Below are 24,239 nucleotides of genomic sequence, written 5' to 3'. Positions count from 1 at the left end.
AGCCCACAGAGGGTTTCATCATCAATGTAAACTGAGCACCAGGATTGGCAGGTGGTTGGATGAGGTCCTAAGAAGAAATGTCGTGAATGATGTAGGCCACCACCGTCTTAAAGGATTTCTGCTTCTTACTCTCTCCAATGAAGGTCATCAAGGACTGATGAGAGCAAAACAGATCTGGCTAGGGAAGCAGGGTTACACATGATATAACATTAGAAGAGGTCGACTACAATTTTATTCCAAACCAAACTTATTGTATACCTACTCCATGTCAGGCACAGTGCTAAATATGCCACAACACTTAGCAAGACATGGTCCCTGCCCTTATAGAGTTTCCAGGAAGCTGATGAGTTTACTCAAAAAGACTCAGGTCAAAATTTAAAAAATAAATTAAAAAAAAAAACTTGGGCCTGAGATTGAGTTTAGCCTCAGCTCCAGCAGCAAAGGAGATTCTTGGACACACCCAAGATATGAACCTGTGAGGTCATAAACACTCAGCTCATAATGGGCACCCAGAAGGCTAAACTGTCCTTGTTTTGCAAATAAACACTGGCCCAGACTCTGTAGCTTCAGGATCACTTTCTGACTGTGTCCCAGTAAAACCGCCTTGAAGACAAAAATCTCAAGCTAAATAAGCCAGAATCACTCAAGGATGCTCATGAATGGTAGGGCTCAGACCCTGACAACTTTTTTTAAACTTTATGGAGAATCCAGTATATAGTCTCTCCCATCTGTAAGAAGGGTGACCCTTTATTCTTAAATATCTATTATCTTACTAGACCTTTCATTTAAAATATAAACCAGTTTCCTTTTGAATAAAATGTAAGCCTCACTTTACAAGCCTGCTACAGAACAGGTTTCAGAATCACCTGAGGAGGTGTTTTTTGTTTGTTTTTGTTTTGTTTTGTTTTTTGGGGGGAGCAGAGATTCCAACGCATTCCCCCACGGTGTCTGATTCAGTAAACCTTGGGGGGGGGCAAGAATCTATTCCCACAATCAGCCAAATTTAGAAAACCAGTATTCCACAAGCAGATGCTTGGGGAACAGTTATTCAACTTAGGTTTGTATAAACACTCAAATGTACATACTTTTAAAAACATTTGAAAGCGTGAAATGAAAATTGCCCTAAACATAAAAATAAACAGTGAATGGCCACCCACTAGAGAAGTTATGGGGTTTATTTACATTCAAGAAAATCTTTCCCATCATAAACACAACACAACCAATACCCTCCACCCCTAATTCTCATTCTACCACCCATCCTTCTATCTTCCTTCACTGACAAACTTACTTTAAAAATAGACTATGGTTAGGAGGGAGAATAGTGGATATCCTTGGGGCACCTGGCTGGCTCAGAAGGAAGAGCATGTGACTCTTGATCTTGGGGTTGTAAGTTCGAGCCCTATGCTGGGTGTAGAGATTACTTAAATATTTTTTTTAAAAAAGTGGAGGAGAGTCCAAGATGGTGGAGGAGTAGGACACCTTAATTCGCCTGGTGGAATTCAGCTAGATAGCTAACAAACCATTCTGAACACCTGCGAACTCAACTGGAGATCTAAGAAAAGAATAGCTGCAACTCTATGAACAGAAAAGTGACCACTTTCTGCAAGGAAGGAAGTGCGGAGAAGAGAATCTGAGGTGATACACGGGAAGACAGACCGCAGTGTGGGGGGGAGTCGCCGTCACCCAGCTACCGGCAAGTGACAGAACAGCGGAGCACAAAATCGGAACTTTTAGAAGTCTGCTCCGGTGAGGGACATCGCTCTGGTGGCTAAGCTGGGGTGGGGGGGCTCGCTGGGATAGTGTGGTCTCAGGACCCTTGGGGTCACAGAAAGACTGAGGGTGCCTGCGTGTGGCAGAGCTCCCAGGTATTGGAGCGGGGAAGCCGGCTGCGCAGTGAGCTGAGGAGGGGGCTCTCAGCTCAGGGTGGCCATAAGGCACCATTGGAGAGCAGGGGCCCAACAAGCGGCAGATCCGGGGAGACCCCCTCCCTCCCCCGGGAGGAGCAGCGTGGAGCGCAGGAGTCTGCTGGGTTTGGAGACTGCAAACGGGGTCGTGTACCAGGGATAGAAATGCTCGGTCACAGGCCGGGTGAGCGCGGAGTGTGGCTGGAGACCAGGGAGACAGGGTGACTGCTTTTCTCTGAGGGCACAGTGAGGCTTGCCCCCCCCCCCCCCCCCCCCCGCAGAGCTGAGAGCTCTGGCTTGGGACAGGAGATTAGGAGGCCACCGTTTTCATTCTCATCCTCTAAAGCTCCGCTGAAAACCTTCAGGGAACAAAAGCTACTGAGAGCAAACCAGAGCAGATTACTAGCCTGGCCCCCTGGCAAGGGTGGTGCAATTCTGCCCGGGGCAAAGACACTTGAGCTTCAAAAGCAAGAGGCCCCCCCCCAGAAGCTCAGTAAGAACAACCCTCCAACACCAAGTTTACCAATCAATGAGAACTGCAAAACTCCAGCGCTAGGGGAATACAGCACATAGCACTCATGGCTTTTTTCCCCATGATTCTTTAGTCTTTCCACTTAAATTTTTAAAATTTTCTTTATTTACTTTTTAAAAAATTTTTCTTCTTTCCTTTTTCAACCAACGTCTTATCTTACCAATTCCTTTTTTAAAATCTTTTTAATTTTCATTTTTACAGTCATATTCTATCCCTTCATTGTATTTAACCTTATTTGTGTGTGTGTGTATACATATATATATAAGCATATATATGTATATGTATATAAGTTTTTGTTTCTTTAAAATTTTGGGCCGCAATTTCTTTTAACAGACCAAAATACACCCAAAATCTGTGTATGGCTCTGTTCTATTCACCCACCTGATCATATTCTTTTTTCCCCCTAGTTTCGGGTCTCTTCTGATTTGTTTAGTGTATATTTCTCTGAGGTCGTTGTTTCCCTTTTAGTATTTTGTTCCCTCATTCATCTATTCTTCTCTGGACAGAAAGACAAGATGGAAAAACTCACCTCAAAAAAGAGAACAAGAGGCAGTACTGACTGCCAGGGACCTAATCCATATGGACGTAAGTAAGATGTCGGAACTAGAGTTCAGAATAACGATTATAAAGATACTAGCTGGGCTTGAAAAAAGCACAGAAGACACTAGAGAATCCCCTTCAGGAGAAATAAAAGAACTAAAATCTAACCAAGTCAAAATCAAAAAGGCTATTAATGAGATGTAATAAAAAATGGAGGCTCTAACTGCTAGGATAAATGAGGCAGAAGACAGAATTAGTGATACAGAAGACCAAATGATGGAGAGTAAAGAAGCTGAGAAAAAGAGGGATAAACAACCACTGGATCACAAGGGGAGAGTTCAAGACATAAGTGGTACCATGAAGCGAAACAATATTAGAATAATTGGGATCCCAGAATAAGAAAAAGAGAGAGAGGCAGAAGGTATATGGGAGCAAATTATAGTGGAGAACTTCCCTAATTTGGGGAAGGAAACAGACATCAAAATCTAGGAGGCACAGAGAACCCCCCCTCAAAATCAATAAGAATAGGTCAATACCCCAACATCTAACAGTAAAATTTACAAATCTCAGAGACAAAGAGAAAATCCTGAAAGCAGCTCTGGACAAGAGGTCTGTAACCTACAAGGGTAGAAACATTAGATTGACAGCAGACCTATCTACAGAGACCTGGCAGGCCAGAAAGGATTGGCACGATATAGTCAGGGTACTAAATGAGAAAAATATGTAGCCAAGAATACTTTATCTAGCTAGGCTGTCATTGAAAATAGAAGGAGTGATAAAAAGCTTCCAGAACAAACAGAAACTAAAAGAATTTGTGATCACCAAACCAGCCCTACAAGAAATATTAAAAGGGGTCCTCTAAGCAAAGAGAGAGCCCAAAAGTAACATACACCAGAAAGGAACAAAGACAATATACAGTAACAGTCACCTTACAGGCAATACAATGGCACTAAATTAATATCTTTCAATAGTTACCCTGAATGTAAATGGGCTAAATGCCCCAATCAAAAGACACGGGGTATCAGACTGGATAAAAAAAGCAAGACCCATAGAAAACCTGAACAGACCCATAACCAGCAAGGAAACTGAAGCAGTAATCAAAAATCTCCCAACAAACAAGAGCCCAGGGCCAGATGGCTTCCCAGGGGAATTCTACTAAACATTTAAGAAGAATTAATACCTATTCTTCTGAAACTGTTCCAAAAAACAGAAATGGAAGGAAAACTTGCAAACTCTTTTGATGACGCCAGCATTACCTTGATCCCAAAACCAGACAAAGACCCCACCAAAAAGGAGAATTACAGACCAATATCCTTGATGAACATGGATGTAAAAATTCTTACCAAAATACTAGCTAATAGGATCCAACAGTACATTAAAAGGATTATGCACCATGACCAAGTGGGATTTATTCCTGGGCTGCACGGTTGGTTCAACATCTGCAAGTCAATCATTATGATACACTACATTAATAAAAGAAAGGACAAGAACCATATGACCCTCTCAAAAGATGCAGAAAAAGCATTTGACAAAGTACAGCATTCTTTCTTGATTAAAACTTTTCAGTGTAGGGATTTAATATCATAAATGCCATCTATGAAAAACCCACAGCGAATATCATTCTCAATGGGGAAAACCTTAGAGCTTTTCCCCTAAGGTCAGTAACACAGCAAAGATGTCCATTATCACCACTGCTGTTCAACATAGTACTAGAAGTCCTAGCCTCAGCAATCAGACAACAAAAAGAAAGAAAAGGCATCCGAATCGGCAAAGAAGTCAAACTCTCAGTCTTTGCAGATGATATGATACTTTATGTGGAAAATCCAAAAGACCTACCCCAAAATTGCTAGAACTCATACAGGAATTCAGTAAAGCGGAAGGATATAAAATCAATGCACAGAAATCAGTTGCATTTCTATACACCAACAACAAGGCAGAATTAAGAGAAATTAAGGAGTCAATCCCATTTACAATTGTACTCAAAACCATAAGATACCTAGGAATAAATCTAACCAAAGAGGCAAAGGTTCTGTACTCAGAAAACTACAGAAAACTCAAGAAAGAAATTGAGGAAGACATAAAGAAATGGAAAAACTTTCCATGCTCATGGATTGGAAGAACAACTATTAAGGAGGGCACATGTTGTAATGAGCACTGGGTGTTATACACAAATAATGAATCGTGGAACACTATATCAAAAACTAATGATGCACTGTATGGTGACTAACATAACATAATTTTTTAAAAAAAGAACAAATATTGTTAAAATGTCTATGCTATCTAGAGCAATCTACACATTCAATACAATCCCTATCAAAATACCATCAACTTTTTCCCAGAACTAGAACAAATAATCCTAAAATCGGTATGGAACTAGAAAAGACCCCGAATGACCAAAGGAATGTTGAAAAAAGAAAACCAAAGCTGGTGACATCACAATTCCGGGCTTCAAGCTCTATTACAAAGCTGTAATCATCAAGACAGTATGGTACTGGCACAAAAACACACATAGATCAATGGAACATAATACAGAACTCAGAAATGGGCCCTCAACTCTATGGCCAACTAATCTTTGACAAAGTAGGAAAGAATATCCAATGGAAAAAAGACAGTCTCTTCAACAAATGGTGATGGGAAAATTGGGCAGTGACATGCGGAAGAACAAAACCGGACCGCTTTCTTACACCATACACACAAATAAATTCAAAATGGATGAAAGATCTAAATGTGAAACAGGAATCCATCAAAATCCTTGAGAACACAGGCGGCAACCTCTTCGACCTCTCGGCCGCAGCAACTTCTTGCTAGACATGTCTCCAAAGGCAAGGGAAACAAAGAGGAAAATGAACTCCTGGGACTTCATCAAGCTAAAAGGCTTTTGCAGAGCCAAGGAAACAGTCAACAAAATCAAAAGACAACCGAAAGAAAAGGAGAAGATATTTGCAAATGATATATCAAATAAAGAGCTAGTATCCAAAATCTATAAAGAACTTATCAAACTCAACACCCAAAAAACAAATAATCCAATCAAGAAATGGGCAGAAGACATGAACAGACATTTCTCCAAAGAAGACATACAAATGGCCAATAGACACGTGAAAAAATGCTCGACATCACTAGGCATCAGGGAAGTAACAAATCAAAACCACAATGAGACACCGCCTCACACCAGTCAGAATGGCTAAAATTAACAAGACAGGAAATGACAGGTGTTGGCAAGGATGTGGAGAAAAAAGAACACTCATGCACTGTTGGTGGGAATGTAGTTGGTGCAGCCACTCTGGAAAGCAGTATGGAGGTTCCTCAAAAAGTTGAAAATAGAGCTACCCTATGACCCAGCAATTGCACTCTTGGGTATTTACCCCAAAGATACAAATGTAGTGACCTGAAGGGGCACCTACACCCCAATGTTTATAGCAGCAATGTCCACAACAGCCAAACTGTGGGAAGAGTCTGGATGTCCATCAACAGATGAACGGATAAAGATGTGGTATATAAATATACAATGGAATATTACCCAGCCATCAAAAAATGAAATCCTGCCATTTGCAATGATGTGGATGCAACTAGAGGGTATTATGCTAAGTGAAATAAGTCAATCAGAGAAAGACAATTATCATATGACCTCACTGATATGCAGAATTTGAGAAACAAGGCAGAGGATCATAGGGGAAGAGCAGAAAAAATGAAACAAGATGAAACCAGAGAGGGAGACAAACCATAAGAGACTCTTAATCCCACGAAACAAACTGAGGGTTGCTGGAAGGGAAGGGGGTAGGAGGATGGGGTGGCTGGGTGATGGACACTTGGGAGGGTATGTGTTGTGGTGAGTGCTGTGTGTTGTGTAAGACTGATGACTCATAGACCTGTACCCCTGAAACAAATAATACATTACATGTTAATTAAAAAAAAGATAGGGGCGCCTGGGTGGCACAGCGGTTAAGCGTCTGCCTTCAGCTCAGGGCGTGATCCCGGCGTTATGGGATCGAGCCCCACGTCAGGCTCCTCTGCTATGAGCCTGCTTCTTCCTCTCCCACTCCCCCTGCTTGTGTTCCCTCTCTTGCTGGCTGTCTCTATCTCTGTCTAATAAATAAATAAAATCTTTAAAAAAATAAAAAATAAAAATAAATAAAATAAAATAAAAAAAAGATAAAGGGAACTAAGAGGTACAAACTTCCAGTTGCCTATAAAATAAGTCATCGAGATGAAAAATACAGCGTAAGCAATATTGCCTATAATACTGTATAATGTTGTATGGTGATAGTTGGTGACTACACTTACTATAGTGAGCAATGAATAATGTATAGAATTGTTGAATCAATATGTTACACACCTGAAACTAATAAAACATTGTATGTCAACTATACTTCAATAATAATAAAACTTCAGGTCAAGAAATAAAAATAAAAAAGAATAGTGGATACCCTTCACAAGCTGGGCAGTGACCAGGACCATAAGGGGTTCTAGAGTACTAGATATGCTAGTATGGTCAGTTTGTAAAAATTCGCTAGTGATCTGTGTACTTTTCTGTATGTGAGATTTCAACACAAAGTTAGAAAAATAGACTCTTGGGGCGCCTGGGTGGCTCAGTGGGTTAAGTATCTGCCTTCAGCTCAGGTCATGTTCCCAGGGTCCTGGGACTGAGCCCATGTGGGGCTCCTTGCTCAGGGGGGAACCTGCTTCTCCCTCTCCCTCTGCCGCTCACCCTGCTTGTGCTCTCTTGCTCTCTAATAAATACATTTTTAAAAAAAGAAAAATAGACTCTTATTTGCTTTCTCTACTTCATTCCCTCCTCCCTTCACTATTCAACGTACCTAAAATCATTCTTTCCAAGGCCACCAATGGCCTCCCAGGTACTAAACACCAATGGTCATCTGTCATCCTGGCTGCACCCCGAAACTCGTGACCCCTCCACTATCTTCATTCTCTCTCTTGCTTCAGTTGCCAAGATTCTACTCTAGCTCCATTGTACATGCTTTGTAGGGCACTCTTTCCCTCTCCTTTTGGGCCTTATCTTCCTCTGCCCATTTCTTGAAAGTTGGTGAGTCAGAGTAGTCCTTAACCCTCTCCCCTTCTTACTCTGGAGCAACTTCATTTGAATCTAAGTCTTTGACTTCCACCCTATGCTACTGATGCCCAAATCAGTATTCCCAAACCCAGCCTCTCCCTAAGCCTCAGGCTTGCACTTGGAACTCCCAATGGACTTCTTCACTAAGCGTTTCAATTGCTACCTCTTAATGAATTTCCTTTCTCCAAAACCCTGTTTCTCTCCATTTCCCTACCTTACTTAATGGCCCTACAAGCCACACAAAGGACAACATCAAAGCAACTCTTTAATGAAACAATGAAAATAGACTTCAAAGACAGTCAGATGTGGTTGCTGCCTCCATCATCTAAAAAAGTGGACAAATAATTACCCCGCTTGTGATGAGTGCACTAACCGACAAAGGACCGGAGTAACACAGAAAAGAATAATGCACCACAACTGGAAATCCTGGGAAAGAACTGCAGGGAGAAGGCAGAATCATCAAAAGTTTATGCATTTCTTTCTTTTGGCAGCCAACCAACAGACTAATGTTAAGACTTAGTGTCACTAGGACCAGCCTCTGTGAAGAGCAGTAACAAAAGAAACTGAGGTTTGGAACGTGAGCAATACTTTTGAAACACCACAATCTTTTCAGCTATACCCATGAGTGGGTACAGTCTCTAAACACAGCAAATACAGAGCCATAAACCATGGCTGAAGCTTTAATAATCTCAAAGCATTCTCAATCAAGAAGTTCCCTTTTAATATCAAGGTCAGATGGGTTTTGATGATAACATACTCAAAATTATTTGGTATCAAAAACTGCATAAATAAACCTAATGCCTTAATTATTGCATTTTAGCTACTCTATAACTTAGCAGTCATATAATCTGTACATTAAAATGTGCAGCTGTTTCCAAAGTTATTACACAAGACCGTTTTTATATCTGTCACTGCGGAAAACAAGTGCATGTGGGGACATTTTTACAGTAAATGTCATTTAAAATTAGATATTCTCCTATTTATAGGAAATGAGGCATAATTATATATTTTTCCTCCAAATGTTACACTGCTTCTTTGATCTTTAGTCAACCTTTTCTGCAATAATTTCCATCTGAAAGCATTTTTCATTAAAAACAAAATGTTTTTAATCTGATTCTTTTCAGTTGTTTAAGAGATAAAAATCTCAAACGGATTGTTTAAAAAAAGGTCTGGAGTACCTGGGTGGCTCATTCAGTGAAATGTCTACCTTTGGCTAAGGTCATGATCCCGGGGTCCTGGCATCAAGCCCCACATTGGGCTCCCTGCTCATCAAGGAACCTGCTTCTCCTCCTCCCCTGCCCCTCCCCCCACCCCACTCACCCTCTCTCTTTCTCAAATACATAAAATCTTAAAATAAAATTAAAAAGGTCTATGAAAACTGACAATACTTTTAAGGATATTCTTGTTCCAAAAAAAAAAGAAAAACATAAAATGAAAAAATAAACTGTGTGAAAGAATTTAGGGTAAAACAAAATGATGAAAACAATCAATGATTTTGCCCAAATCAGGCTACACTGTTGTCCTTAGTAATGTGTTGTACACTGAATTAAAAATAAAGAGAAACTAAATGAGTCCATATTCGTGAAATATCAAAAAAATATGGCTTCCTGCCATAATGAGCATTCAGTATCTACATTTTATAGAGCAATCCTTTCTCATCTGGAGTGCCACACACCAACTGGTAATCAAGGCTTTCTTTCTCTGAGAAGGGAGTTAGAGGGATACAGACAATGGGAACCTAAAAATTATCTTCACTGTACTGTTTTGACTTTTTAAAAGAACAGTTATTCAGTATTACTTATATACTATTTTTTAAAAATAGGTATAATCTCACCTCATATGCCTTAGGATGGCCACTATAAAAAACCAGAAAATAGCAAGTGTTAGCAAGGACACAAGAGACAGTGGATCCCTTGTGCACTGCTGGTGGGATTGTGAAATGGTGCAACATCCAGGGAAAACAGTGTGGAAGTTCCTCAAAAAATTAAACATAGAATTACCATATGATCCAACAATTCCATGTCTGGGTATATAACCCAAGAAACTGAAAACAGGGTCTTGAGGATACACTCAAATTCACAGCAGCATTATTCACAATAGCCAAAAGGTGAAAGCAACCTGGCTGTCAAGGGCATTATGCTAAACAAAATAAACCAGTCACAAAAGACAAGTACTGTATGAGTTCATTTACATGAGGCATCTAAAGTAGTCAAATTTCATAGAAACAGAGAGTGAAATGGTGGTTACCAGGGGCTGGAGAAGGAAGAAATGGGGAAAAGTTTAATGGATAGAGAGTTTCAATTTCCCAAGATAAAAAAGCTGTGGAGATTATTGTGCATCAATGTGAATATATTTAGCACTACTGAACTGCACACTTAAAAATGGCTAAGATGGTAACTTTTTTGTTATGTGTGGGGTTGTGTTCTTTTACTGCAATACAAAAAAAAGAAACTAAAAAAATGGTTAAGATGGTAAAAAAAAAAAAAATGCAGCCAGAGAGAAATATAAACAGTACACCTCCTCAAAAAAAGTTTTTTCTCTTCAAAGTAGTAACCTTGATAGATCAAATACGGAGTCAGAATTTACTGCAACTACTTATATAACAAATTAATAAAGGGAATTTACTTTTAATATGTGATCATATGGCTTCCATTTCTAAATGCTTTCGGATCAAATTTTAAGCCTGTAAGAAAAGCAGTCTCAGTACATTTGAAATATAAGTGAGAAAAGCAGATTAGAAAATGGCATTGTTTAAAGGGTAGGGGGTTGTAAGGTTTCTGAAAATATGAAACTGAGGGTATGTGTAAGTGTGCCCACAAACAAGTCTGAAAAGATGTTAACCATGGTTGTCTATAAAGGTGGGGCAATTAAGGGTGATTCTTTAGTATCTTCTGTATTTTCTAAAGTTTTTGCAACATACATTGATTCATTTTGTAATATGCAAAGAACAAAAGTGGCTGGCTCCTGAGTATATTTTAAAGAAATCTGCTGAAGTATGAAGGTAACTCCAAATGAAGAGGGGTAAAAATATTTTGATCTGTGAAGATATTTTTTGCGTAAATCTACTGATCAGTGACACCATGTCTTGGAAGAAATGTGTTGACAAGATAATTAAATCTATCCTCTCAAAACGACCGTTTGGATGGGCATTCGTCTGGATGTATAAATTTGGGAGCACTCACACTTTCATAACAACGGAAACCACAATCCTCTCAGTCTGTTTCCTAGTAAATGGATTATGAAGTCAGTATTTTAAGAGTTCAGACTTTAAACCAAAAATAGAAAAATGGTCTTCCAACTATGACAAATACAGAACTACTTTTTAAGAGTCTATTTATGAGAGAGAGCAAGCGAGCACCGGAGAGCTCGAGCAGGGGGAGGGACAAAGGGCGGGGCAGAGGCAGAGGGCGAGAAAGCAGCAGACTCCCCGCTGAGTAGGGAGCCAGATGCAGGGCTAGATCCCAGGATCCCAGGATCATGACCAAAGCGGAAGGCAGACGCTTAACCTAATGAGCCACCCAGGTGCCCCAATACAGAACTATTTTGTGGGAAACTCAATTCTGTAATTCTGCAGTAGAGTAACTGAAATCTCCCAGGTCTTCCTTATCTACCATAAACAAACTGTGATCTAAAGAGATAAGGGGGGAAATGAGGCTATCTTCACGTTTAACACTATCTCTGGCTTACATAAAGCCAACTTCTATTTTATCTTTGGAGGGCAGAATTCACCACAAAATTAGGTCAGCAAAGAAACTGTCTTTCACTTGTAACTGTTTCATAGTCTACTCTTAAAAAATAGCTATCGGTTTTTGTTAAATTCACAGAAAAAAAAAAGTAATGAACTTGTCTGATAAACAGGAAGGAAACCTCAAGGCCAACGAGTGAGATTACTGTTCCTTCAGGCACATTTTGAGTCAGCTGGTTGGGCTGTACTGGCGTCACTGACTTAGAACACACATGACACATAATCTACCATGTTTCAAATTTATCTTGAACTTCCTCATTCAGACAGAAATTTACCACTGTTTACCTAAACTCGTATGTATATATTTCTCTCTCTTTCTCTCTCTCTTTCGGAATGGCACCCCAATATTCATTCAATCTTTTCTGAGTTCAGGGAATACAAAGGGGAAAAAAATCAGAGGGGAACAATTTACTTCAAGAATTGTCTTTTAAACACTTCCATTTTTTCAAGTAACTAAAAAAATCTACATTTTCTAAGAGGAAGAGCTATTTTGCCAAAGCAAAGTCTATCGAAACCCAGGTTTCATTTCCTAATAAACCACTGTGTTACAAAGAACACCAAACTCACTGATGACAACTGCCTTCAACCTCACATCAGTTATTCACAGCTTTTTCTTAAGGAAAAAAAAATGGTAACATTTTTTTTAGGGAAAAAAGTGGCTGTGTAAGGCTCAATTCAGTTGATGACAATCCAGATTCATAATGAAAATCTCTGCAAAAATACGGAACAAAAACAAGAAAAGTCAATATTTGGACTATACACAGCAACTTCTAACAGTGCTCCCAAATGATTTGACTCCACAAACACGCTCAGGATCAATATTTACCAAGTGAGGTAAGCAACCAACAGAGGATTCAGGAAACTTGTTGGAGTCCTCGTATCACTTGGTGCTTACTTACTCATTTGCCAGTTTAACCCATGTCATAACACAACACATGAATCAACACCTCTAATGGGAGAGGAGATTCATTTCAGCAAGCATAAAGAAAAACAATCTGTTATTTCACAAGGACTGACATCTGTGGGATGGAGGAGAAAAGAAAAAGAAACCTTTACTATTTTCATATATCCTATTTAAAAAGACCAGTCAAACCTCAAGCTGTATTACAAAGCTATAATCACCAAGAGAGTATGGTACTGGCACAGAAACAGAGACATAGATCAATGGAACAGACCAGAGAACCCAGAAATGGACCCTCAACTCTATGGTCAACTAATCTTTGACAAAGCAGGAACGAATATCCAATGGAAAAAAGACGGTCTCTTCAACAAATGGTGCTGGGAAATTTGGACAGCCACATGTGGAAGAATGAAACTGGACCACTTTCTTACACCATACACAAAAATAAACTCAAAATGGATGAAAAACCTAAACGTCAGACAGGAATCCACCAAAATCCTAGAGGGGAACACAGGCAGCAACCTCTCTGACCTAGGCCGCAGCAACTTCTTTGTAGACACATCTCTGGAGGCAAGGGAAACGAAAGCAAAAATGAACTACTGGGACTTCATCAGGATAAAAAGCTTTTGCACAGCAAAGGATACAATCAACAAAACCAAAAAACAACCAACAGAACGGGAGAAGATATTTGCAAATGTCTGATCACATAAAGAGCTAGTATCCAAAATCTATAAAGAACTTACCAAACTCAACACCCAAAAAATCCAGTCAAGAAACCGGCAGATGATACAAACAGACATTTCTCCAAAGAAGACATACAAATGGCCAACAGACATGTGAAAAAATGCTCGACATCACTCGGCATCAGGGAAATACAAATCAAAACCACAATAAGATACTACCTCGCACCCGTCAGAATGGCTACAATGAACAACTAGGAAATGAGAGATGTTGGCAAGGATGTGGAGAAAGGGGAACCCTCTTGCACTGTTGGTGGGAAGGCAAACTGGTGCAGCCACTCTGGAAAACTGTACAGAGGTTCCTCAAAAAGTTGAAAATAGAACTTATGACCCAGCAATTGCACTACTAGATATTTATCCAAAGCATACAAACATAGTGATTCAAAGGGGCATATGCACCCCAATGTTTATAGCAGCAATGTCCCCCGTAGCCAAACTATGGAAAGAGCCCAGATGTCGTCCATTAACAGATGAATGGATAAAGACAATGTGGTATATATATACACAATGGAATATTACTCAGCCATCAGAAAGAATGAAATCTTGCCATTTGCAAGGATGGATGGAACTAGAGAGTATTATGCTAAGTGAAATAAGTCAGAGAAAGATAAATACCATATGATTCCACTCATATGTGGAATTTAAGAAACAAAAAAGATGAACAAAAGTGAAGGGAAGAAAAATAAAATAAGATGAAAACAGAGAGGGAGGCAAACCATAAAAGACTTAACTCTAGGGAACAAACGGAGGGTTGCTGGAGGGAAGGTGGACAGAGGGATAGGGTACCTGGGTGATGGGCACGAAGGAGGGCACTTGACGGAATGAGTACTAGGTGTTACACGCAACTGATGAATCCCTAAATTCTACCCCTTAAACTAATAATACAGTATATGTTAACTAAATTGAGTTTAAATAAAAAATTTAAAAATTTAAAAAAATTAACAAAAATAAAAAGACTGGTCAAATGAATGAATAGATAGTTCTAAAAAAAAGAAACCACTGGATATCCCTCCCAACCAAACCTATTAACACACGCTTGTGAATCTATCTCTAGCTCCCACAAAGGGCTCCTCATCCTCACCCAACCAAACAAAGACATGCTTAAGTTGGAGCCAGTGTAAGCTTTGAATAAAGCACACTGAGTTGCTTCAAAGAATCAGAAAGAAGTAGGAAGACAAAGGGTAACTGTATTTAAAGTGCCTTTAAAACAATATTCATTCAAAATACAACTGTACTATCTATAATGCTATTATCATAAAAATACAGCTTAATATTCAGTTATAGGCTCTCAGCATATTGAAAACTCTCCAACCCTTGCTCTAAATTCTTGCTTCTACCACTTTTAGTATACAACAAACAGTTTTAAAACCCACCTCATTAAGAAATTGGCACTGTTCAAAGTTTTCTAAAAGAACTGGCATGAGACCATGCAGAAATTAGGGAAAACTCAAAGTGAAAAACAAGTAACTTCTAAATTCTAAGATTTATCTTCAGACTGAGACTTTTTTCCCCTGAAAATATCTACATGAACTTTCATGTTGTATGCACTAATCATAAAATTTCACTTAAGCATTCCTGGGGAAAATCAACTCTTTTTAAACTTTCATTTCAAAAATCTTTTGACACTTTCCTATCATATAAATAAGTCAACTGTCGAGTTTGGGAAACAGATACGTTTCTTTGCTATAGAGATGTCTTATGCATCTAATTACTTGCAGTAATTTTAAATGTACCATACAAACAATTATCAAAGTTCATTTTTTAGCCTCTAAAAACTTCCAGTCCAGCCTAGAAAAGACAGAAGTGTCGAGCACACATACATATAGATCCTCTAATCATGAAAGTCTACAAATACACGTAGGCCTCACAGGGTAATGAATTCATTTATCATAAATATCTAGTCGATTCTGTTTGTCTCTGCTCCCCATTCTTTTAAGGTACAATTCAGCTACATCTTCTATCTCCTCTTCCAGTGTTAGCTGGAAGGCCAATAGCACTTCAGGTGGAACAGTGTTACGGTGTCCTGAGAAGAATTCACTTCTCATATAGAAGTGAATTTATCCAAGTTTCATCTATTTGTGACAGTCCTCAGTGCTACCTGAAACTCTAGCTCACTTCGGGAGACAGATACGATGCAGAAGGATAGACAATAGCTTACATTCATACAGCGCTTCAGAGTTTACGGTTCTTCCCACGTTATCGCATTTGAACCTCCCAACAATCCTGTGCCAAATGGAGGGCCATATTACTGGGCCCCCAGTACCTTGATAAGGAGACTCCAAGAAATTAAGAAACCTCATTAAAGTTGCTCAGCCAGAAACCAAAAACACTATCAACTGAACCTGAGCTTGTGCTTTCTGACATCATCCAGTGGGGCTGGGCAGTTTTTCTTCTTTGTGATCCACCACCCAACATCTTTGAAGGGTAAAAAAGGGAAAAAATCCAATTAATCTTGCACATAAATATGTATTTATGTGAGTAAATATGTATGCATATATACATATATGATAAATATATACACATAGTAAATATATGTGTGTATGTATAAGTATACATATTCACTATAATTTCTCAAGAAGTTCTTTGGAGATGCTTAAATTGTAGGGAAGAAATCTTTATTATCTTTGCCATTTAAAATAACATTCAAGTAAAATAAAGTTACAGCACTTCTTTTGCAATTTACTGGTGATTTTCCTTTTCCATTTAGCAGTGTTATTCTCCCCTCAGTTTGTACTAGTGATATACTGTTTATGATAAGAAAATTAATTTCAGAAAGTAAGATAGGCAATAAAGGCATTACATCAAGACCAAACAGCCACAAAGAGTATGTGAGGCAATAATGCCTTATAGCCAAGGACACGGTCACCTCAGGCTCCTGTGAGCGGGGAGCTCTGAGTGCAGGTCATATCTCTGTCCTTCAGGAAGGAACGAAGGAACTGTCTGAGTTTCCAGGACGCCAAGTTTTCTCCCTCAAGACCCCCATCTCCAACCCACCTGTCTCTTGAAAACGCCATACCCTTGGGTTTCATGTCAACTGATCACCACATGATAATGTCCACAGATACTTCAAGGGGGCCAATCCGTTCAAAATCAAATGCTGACCTCCCTCCCCCAGCCTTCTTCCACTTTCCCATCTCACTGAATAGTTCCAGCAGCCCCTCGATTTTCCAAGCTAAAAGCCTGGGCCGCATCCTTAAATTCTTCTCCCTCCTCTGCCACAGCCAGTCGACAACTAAATTTTGAAATTAAAAAATACTTTTGGAAAGCCCCAAGACTGTGCACTGCCATCACACTACCATAGCAGCCTCCTACAAGAAGCCAACTGAAAGTAACAGCTCATGTTTACCGAGCCCTTACTTGATACCAAGCACTGTGCGAAGCTTTGGGTCTGAGTTAATTTAACCCACACAAAAATTTGAGGCTTGGTGCTAGTCTTATCCTTGTTTTACAGAGGAATTTGAGTATCTTGCCCACGGGAACACAGTGAAGCCTAAGGTCTTAACACAGCGCTGAACTCTTCTGTGTCCTTGCATCTGCTTTTCTGCTCTGCTTGGAAGGCCCTTCCAATCGTGTCAGCCCAGCTTCAGAGGTCAGCGCAAGCAGGTTCTCCTCTACAAAGTCTCCTGATGCCCCCTGCTGGTGGTCATTCCTCTAAGTCTAGTTCTCAAGGTGGGCTACATAGTCTACAAACTAGATGCTCACATCCCATCCTAAAGATTATGACGGCATTGGCCTGGGTGCAGCCTGGGCAGCAGGACTTGCTCCCTAGGTGATTCTAATGTGTAGCCAAAGTTGAGACCCATTGGTCTATATTTCCCACAACTCTTTTACATCAGAGCACTTACCACGCTGCATTGGAATGGGCTGTTTCTGCGCCACTAACCTGAAGTTTCAGTCACCTGGGGAGGGGGGGTTCAAAACCAGAGGTTCCTGGACCTCACTTAAATAGGAAATCAGACCATAATTCTGGCGTGCGGCCAAATCTGGGGACTCTCTCCTGGGTAAGAACTAGGACTTTTTACTTGTATCTGCAAGGGTGTAGCACAGTGCTCAGTCATAGCTGGACTATGATAAACATTTGTGTAATGAATGAAATCTAGTAACATGAATCTGGGGACTGGGTGTATATATCCAATTCCAGCAGCAGCACCTAGAAAAACTGCTTCCTGGAATAGTGAGCAAATACGGACTGGGCAGCTTTTCAAATGTGTTTTTTAATCCACCAGTGCCCCCTACTGACCTGAAGATGGATAAATCAAAACAATGGTTCCAGTTTAAATATTTTAATTGTATATGCACATAACTAGTCGCACACAAGTACTTTTCCCACCAAACACCTATACCATCAATTTCTTTCCGCTCCAGTCTTGGCTGACCCAAGCTGATAACTCTTAAACCCAGATCAATCCTACCATTTGCTGGTCCCCACTTCCAGGAGACAATCATGACAGAACTCCTGAAGCAGATCTCAGAAGAGTCCTCAAAGCCCCTCACTGACCTTTTTTCCCTTTGATCAGTGCCTCTTGCAAATCCCACCACACATAAAATCACTCACCTTTTAAAAACACAAGAAACCATTCATCTACCAATCTGCTTCAGTTCTTGCTATTGAAAGTAGGGAACCAGCAGCATCTATATCATCCAGAAACTTGCTAAAAAAAAAAAAGGACACCCTGAGGCCCCACCCCAGACCTACTGAAGCAGAGCTGCATGTACATTCAAGTTTGAGAAGCACTGGTTCTCAACTTTCTCAACTATTAGACCTAACACTGCCATTTTATGACAAATATTCTAAGTAAATGTTTTGCTATCTTGAAATAAAATTTATCACCCATCTACACATGTAAGACCAAAAAAAGAGAGAACAGTATACTGATTTGATGGTAACGTGATGGAGAACAAAAGGGAAAGATTTATAGTAAGAATTATATTTCATTATATAAATGTTCAACACAACTGAATTAAAGACATGCAGAACAATACAAGTTTCCAAAATGTATCCCAAATGGCTGGTACCATCTGGCTGAGAACCATGGTCTACCATCACTTCCAACCTTTTCTTTCCAGCTCCCAGAAGGAAGGCAACATCCTTCCTCCTTTTTGAAGCTGAGGGATTCTCTCTTCTAAAAGCCCCCTTCCTACATTCCTCCCTAAGGCCACATACACTGCCAAATCTTGAATACTGGAACAACCACAAAAACAACTCCACAATCTTGACCCAACATTTCCCTCTATTTACCATATTCTCTCTCCTTCCCTTGAAGGAGAAAGTCAAATTTATCAACCCCACCATTGTGTCCATTTACTCAGGTCTCCATCACCAACCCATATTAATATAGCTTTCATTTCCATCAGTAAAACCACATGTATAAAAGTCATGAAAGCTTTCTAAATTGCCCAAATTAATAAACACTTCTCTAAATTCATCTAACTTACCTCTCTGTAATGGACATTGTTGGTCACAAATCCAAACTCCATTCCCCACTGTGTAAATTCATTTCTCTCCCACGTGATTAAGGTAAACCGACCCCATCCCTAGTTGATCCTGTTTAGTCCAAGCCAATCACAGCATGGTATTCTCCTGGCACTGGCTATCAGGTCAGGGGCGGACACGTGACCTAAGTTGGTCCAATCAGATTGAAGGAAAAGCGTAATCCAAGCGTGGGAGTTTTGTCCTCTCCCCTGCTCTAGTGAATGAGAAAGCATGTGTTACTACTGCCAGTCATGCTACAACCATAAGGAGAACCAATTTTGCCATCGAAAGCCAAGAAATGAGACCGGGTCCTTGATAACATTGTTGTCCCACAGGAGTTCACCCTTCCTCTAGACTTTGTAAGAGAATTCTCCTTACTATTTAAGTGACTGAGTTTTCCCAGCTGAAAGCGTCCTAACATAACTTGTCCTCCTTGAAACTTTTTTCCCTTGATTTTCTAAACATCATCCTTTTGTACACCTACTTATCAGAAGTTGCTTCTCGAACATGGCTGGCCTATTTTCTGGTGTCTGCCAAGGTTTGTTGTGATCTTTTCTACTCAAACTATATGTTTAAATAATTCAAGCTGAGCTATATTAGCAATTCCCCCAAAGAAGTACCAGCGCTGATCCACCTGAGGAACTCTTGTCTTCCAAAACTAAATGTAAATGTCTCCTCTGTGAAGCCTCCCCTTAAGTTCCCAGGAGTTCTTTGCCCCTTTTTTGTGCCACAGACCCTATGGACCCTTTCTCAAAGTAATGCTTCCAACTGCATAAAATGCCAACTATACTTCAACAGTTACAAAAACATTTTTAAAACTCAAAATGTGATACAGTAATATATATTCATTACCTCATTAAATAAAAGAACCTAACAGTGAGTCTTATAACTACTGTAATTTTGAAGTAGTAATAACCATAAATGGATACCTTGAAAGCTGCAACAATTTTGATATGAAAATGTCCATGACATCTATTGGTCTTGTGACTTCTATTGATGACAGGTACTGCTAATACTACTGTGATTTATTACTGTACTAGCTTATTAAATTAATTGCTCCAATGAGCCCCCTCATAACCATGCTATTGTGTAGTGCTCCCATACTGACTCTGGCTTGGCCATGTGACTTGACTTCACATCGGCAAATGTGATGCAAGCAGTAAGTGTTTGCACAATCAGACTTGCCCTCTTGGAACCCAGTGACCATGTGAGGAAGCCCAAGGTAAGCACAGTGAGGGGCACCGAGCCCCATACGTGACAGTAAGGTCACCTTATAGTCTAGGCACCAGCTGAATTCAGCCACTGGGGGATGCCAGCAGAATTGCCCAAGAGAAATAATAAATCATTGCAGTTTTAAGGCACTGGTTTGCACTGGCTTGTTACCCACTGGTTTGCACTGGCTTGTTACCCAGCAATAGCTAACTGAAACAGTTACCTACACTCATGACTGAAGGAAATATTATGTTTCAGTTGCAGAATTGTGAAAATAAAGATTTTTTCCCATCAGGGTTTAGGGACTCCCCTGAATTCTATCTACAGACCTTCTGAGGGCCTGAAGACCACAGGTCAAGAACCCCCAGTGTAGAGGGGAACCCCTGAGGCAGAGGAGATCCTGCCCTCCTTTCTACTACCACAGTGCATTGTTGATACCCATATAAACTGATCACAGCATATCCTTTGTTGTTGCAACCCTAAAACTGAGCTGAGCTCCTAGCACATAATACGTGTTCAACACAAATTTATCGAATGAATGCAAGTTGCTTATGGATCTGTCGTGGTAACTAAACTGTGAGCAGCCTAAAAACAAAATAAAAACAAATACTTAGATGGCACTTCTATATGCCAAGCGCTCTTCCAAGTGCTTTACATTTATTTATTCCTTATAACAACCCTTTGAAGTATACGCTATTCCCCCAATTTCACCGGTAGGAAAACAGGCACAAAATGGTTAAGCGATGTGCCCAAAGTCACCCAGCCAGAAAGTGGCAATGCCAGGATTTTAAGGCCGAATCCATGTTCTGATTTTATAGCCTGTTCTAAGGTGCCCAAAGCACATTGTAGAAGCACAATACAACTTTTAAACAGGTAGTACAATTTTGAGATTTCATTAGCAGTATTTTACGGGCGCTATGCTTCTTGAAGACTCAATTTTGTAGACTAATTTCTGGTAGCCTGTGACTTCTCATGATAGAAAACAGTTACTTTTTTTAAAAAGTAGTGTAATAACGGCTTCAGTTAAAATGCAGATTTTTGAAATAAAGCCTTCACTCTGAAAAGCGATTTCTTTCAAAGGACAGAAGTTCGTCAAACGTAAAGAAGGGGACCGACGTGTCCATACTAAATAATGTTCACTTGGGAGGGGAACTAAGTTCCAGCTACCCACCCTTCCAAGCATTCGCATACCAGCTTCCCCAAATCCTAGAGCAGCTTCTCCAAAGGTGACCCTCCCCCATTCACACACCAGGTTCTGAAACCTGACCCTGCCAGGCAACCAAAGCCGAACTCTGCAGTGCCCTGACCTGGCCTCTCCTTACCCACGAACCCAATAGGGAACCACTGGGAGGTGGGGTGGGTGAATTATTTGGGGGGGTACTTTAACTTTTCTAAGTGTTTTATTCACGAGAGCAAGACCGACAGGGCCCGCCCGCCCACCCCGGGATCTCACGCCTTCGCCCGGCAACCTCTCCCTCCAAGCGGATCAGTGAATGAACCGCGGGGTCCGGACGCACCCGGCCCGGAGGCGGGAAAAGCCTCGTGGCGAACCGGGCCTGGCCCCCGGAAAAGCCCACGAGAGTGCGAGCAAGGCTCCGCGAGGCCGGGAGGGGGCGGTGACAGCTGTGACCCGGCTCCACGCTCTCACCTTGAACATGTTGCTGGCAGAGGTGGCTCCAGCGGGGTCACCCCGGCCTCGGCCCCGCCCACTACAGAGATGTGGCTACGGCGGCCGGGTAGGGCCCTGATTCCTCTGACCGCAAGCGGGCCACGGTGCGGGTGACTGTCGAACAGCCAATTCGATTCCGCGAAGGATTACTTGAGAAGCCTGGTCTGGGAGCGGCGTCGCTGAGCTGTAACGCGTCGGTCCTCAGGCAGGGAGCGAACGCAAGCCCCGCCTCCCGTAGGCTCCGCCCCTGCGCCGGCCGTTGCTAGGCGGCAGGAAAGCGCCAGCTCAGTGTGGGCGGCACGCGGGGGCGCGAGGAGGGAGGCGCCCGGTTCCTCGCCGCGCTGGGAATCGGCCTAGCTGCCGCGATTGGGCGCCCAGCGGTGTGGGCTGGGAATCCTGTGTGCCGAGGCCGCCGGGCGGGGGCGCTCGGCTGGTCTCCGGCGTCTTTGAAAGTCTCAAAGCCGGAAGCTGCCGACCCCTGGGGCCTGGAATTATCGCACAAAAGGTTTTTAGATTTTTTTTTTCCCCGTGGGCTGGAAGTTCCTAAGGTTTTAAATTTAATCTAATTTGCTATGTCCTTTAGTCTGCAAAGGCCCTGACTTCTTTTTCCCTTTAAGATACTTAAGCATATGCCCCTCTCTGGGAATCAAATGTCCCTTAATACTATTAGGAAAGGTAATAATGAAAATAATGACCTAATTAACAAGAATACCAAAACACTAACACAGTGTTTACTATGTCCTCAGCTCTGATCTAAATTCCTTACACATACTCATCTAAACTGTCCAACAACCCAGGTTGGGGAGTACGATTATTATTCCCAATCTAGTAGATGAGAAAACCAAGGCACGGAGAAGTAATTTGTACGAGGCCACGTGGAAAAAGTGGGAACCCAGAATCCAAACCTAGGTAGTCGGCCTTTAAAGTCTGTGATCTCGCCCAAATAATTATTATACTGTCTCATAATGGGGGTGTGTTTCATTACGCATCGTCACCCCCATCGAAAGTGTAAATTCATTCAGGCGGGCATCCGGAAGATTTTGGGGTTTTTGTGAGGCCGCGTCACTGCCCTCCAGCCAAAGACCATTAGGAACACGTCTGTAGTTGAACAAGTAGTTCAGCTTGTAGTTGGGTTTGTTATGCCTCATTGCTGCGAGGAAAACACACAACTTGGCATAACGGGGCATCTCAATGAGAGGATGCTAGAAAGATTTGTTATAAGATTTGGGCTGGGGCGCCAGGGTGGCACAGTGAGTTAAGCATCCAGCTCTTAATCTCAGCTCAGAGCTTGATTTCAGGGTCGTGAGTTCAAGACCCCCGTTGGGCTCCACTCTGCGCGTGCAGCCTACTTAAAAAAAAAAGATTTGGGCTTTGGGTGGGTGATTTGGGGGTGAATTCAAAGAAGCCAGGCTTTGCTCTGGATTGAGTATTGTCAGGAAGCCAGGATAGCACCAAAGCCCAGCTGTGAGTGCCAGGCCAACTCCCACATGTTAAGGGCTGCTTTTCTGTTTCTCAAGAGAACTGTAAATTCCAAGCCATCCCCATCCCTATCCCCAAGGACAAATATTGAGAAGACTCTGAAGGCTCTGCATTTGTAATGGAATGTCACATGTATATAAAAGTGTGAAGTATAGTGATAAATTAGGGCAGGAGCTCTTAAATCCTTTTTTAAGATTCATTTATTTGAAAGAGAGAGAGTGAGCAGGGGGAGGGGCAGAAGGAGAGAATTTTCAAGCAGACTGCCCGTTGAACCCAGGACCCATGAGATCATGACCTGAGCTGAAAGCAAGAGTTGGATGCTCAACCTGACTGAGCCACCCAGGAGCCCCAGGGCAGGAGTTCTTAATTCAAGGGGTATATGAACTTAGATGCGGGAAAAAAATTACAACTTTATTTTCACTAATTTCTAACTAAACTTTAACATTTGTTTCACTTATAGTGTAGGCAACAAAGCACAGTAGTATCAGCAGGACCTGGGATTTTGTCACCAGTAGAAAGCACAGATATTTTCATACAGTGTTATACTCATGGCAGACTTCTTGACATACCATTTCTGCTCATTACCACTTCACAAGTACAGTAGTTATTAGAGTGCTCATTTCATTTAATGCATAAAGAGGATAGATTCCTATAATTTTGTTTGTAAAAATATTTTGACAGTGATTTCAATATAGGGTCCTTTGTGATCCTATGTGTTTTATGTCACACATTCAAAAAACGTAATTCTTAGGAATTTGTCCATAGGGGTCCATGGCACCAGAAGAAAATGAAAAGCCCCTGCTTTAGTAGAAGAGGCTAAATAGTGACTAAGAATTTGAGAACTGCATCCAAATTGGAATAATGCATCAAAGGGTAGAAAACCAAAGGTGGAATCAGTTCATTTAGTACACACCCTCTCACTTTACCACGGAGAGAACTGAGCTACCAAGAGGTTAAGAAACTTGCCCAAAGTCTC

The 24,239-nt window shown here is 41.1% G+C and overlaps 1 protein-coding gene across 3 annotated transcripts in view; it reads right to left on the bottom strand.

Annotated features, from left to right (window-relative positions):
- Positions 1–22,010, bottom strand: part of APOO (apolipoprotein O) — a 59,719-nt gene extending 37,709 nt beyond the window's left edge. The window contains exon 1 of one of the 3 annotated variants that reach the window (XM_087860103.1): positions 21,764–22,010. In XM_087860103.1, coding sequence (XP_087716229.1) covers positions 21,764–21,772 — 9 coding nt within the window. In that variant the 5' untranslated portion in view covers positions 21,773–22,010. The remainder of the gene's footprint in view (positions 1–21,763) is intronic. The other 2 variants (XM_087860102.1, XM_087860101.1) reach the window with 2 other exon arrangements.
- Between the last annotated feature and the right edge of the window lie 2,229 nt (positions 22,011–24,239).

Source organism: Ursus americanus, chromosome X (genome assembly GCF_024610735.1).
Source record: "Ursus americanus isolate L20-20 chromosome X, mUrsAme1.1.p, whole genome shotgun sequence".
In the NCBI taxonomy this organism is placed as follows: domain Eukaryota; kingdom Metazoa; phylum Chordata; class Mammalia; order Carnivora; family Ursidae; genus Ursus; species Ursus americanus.
This window is presented reverse-complemented; position numbering and strand designations above follow the sequence as displayed.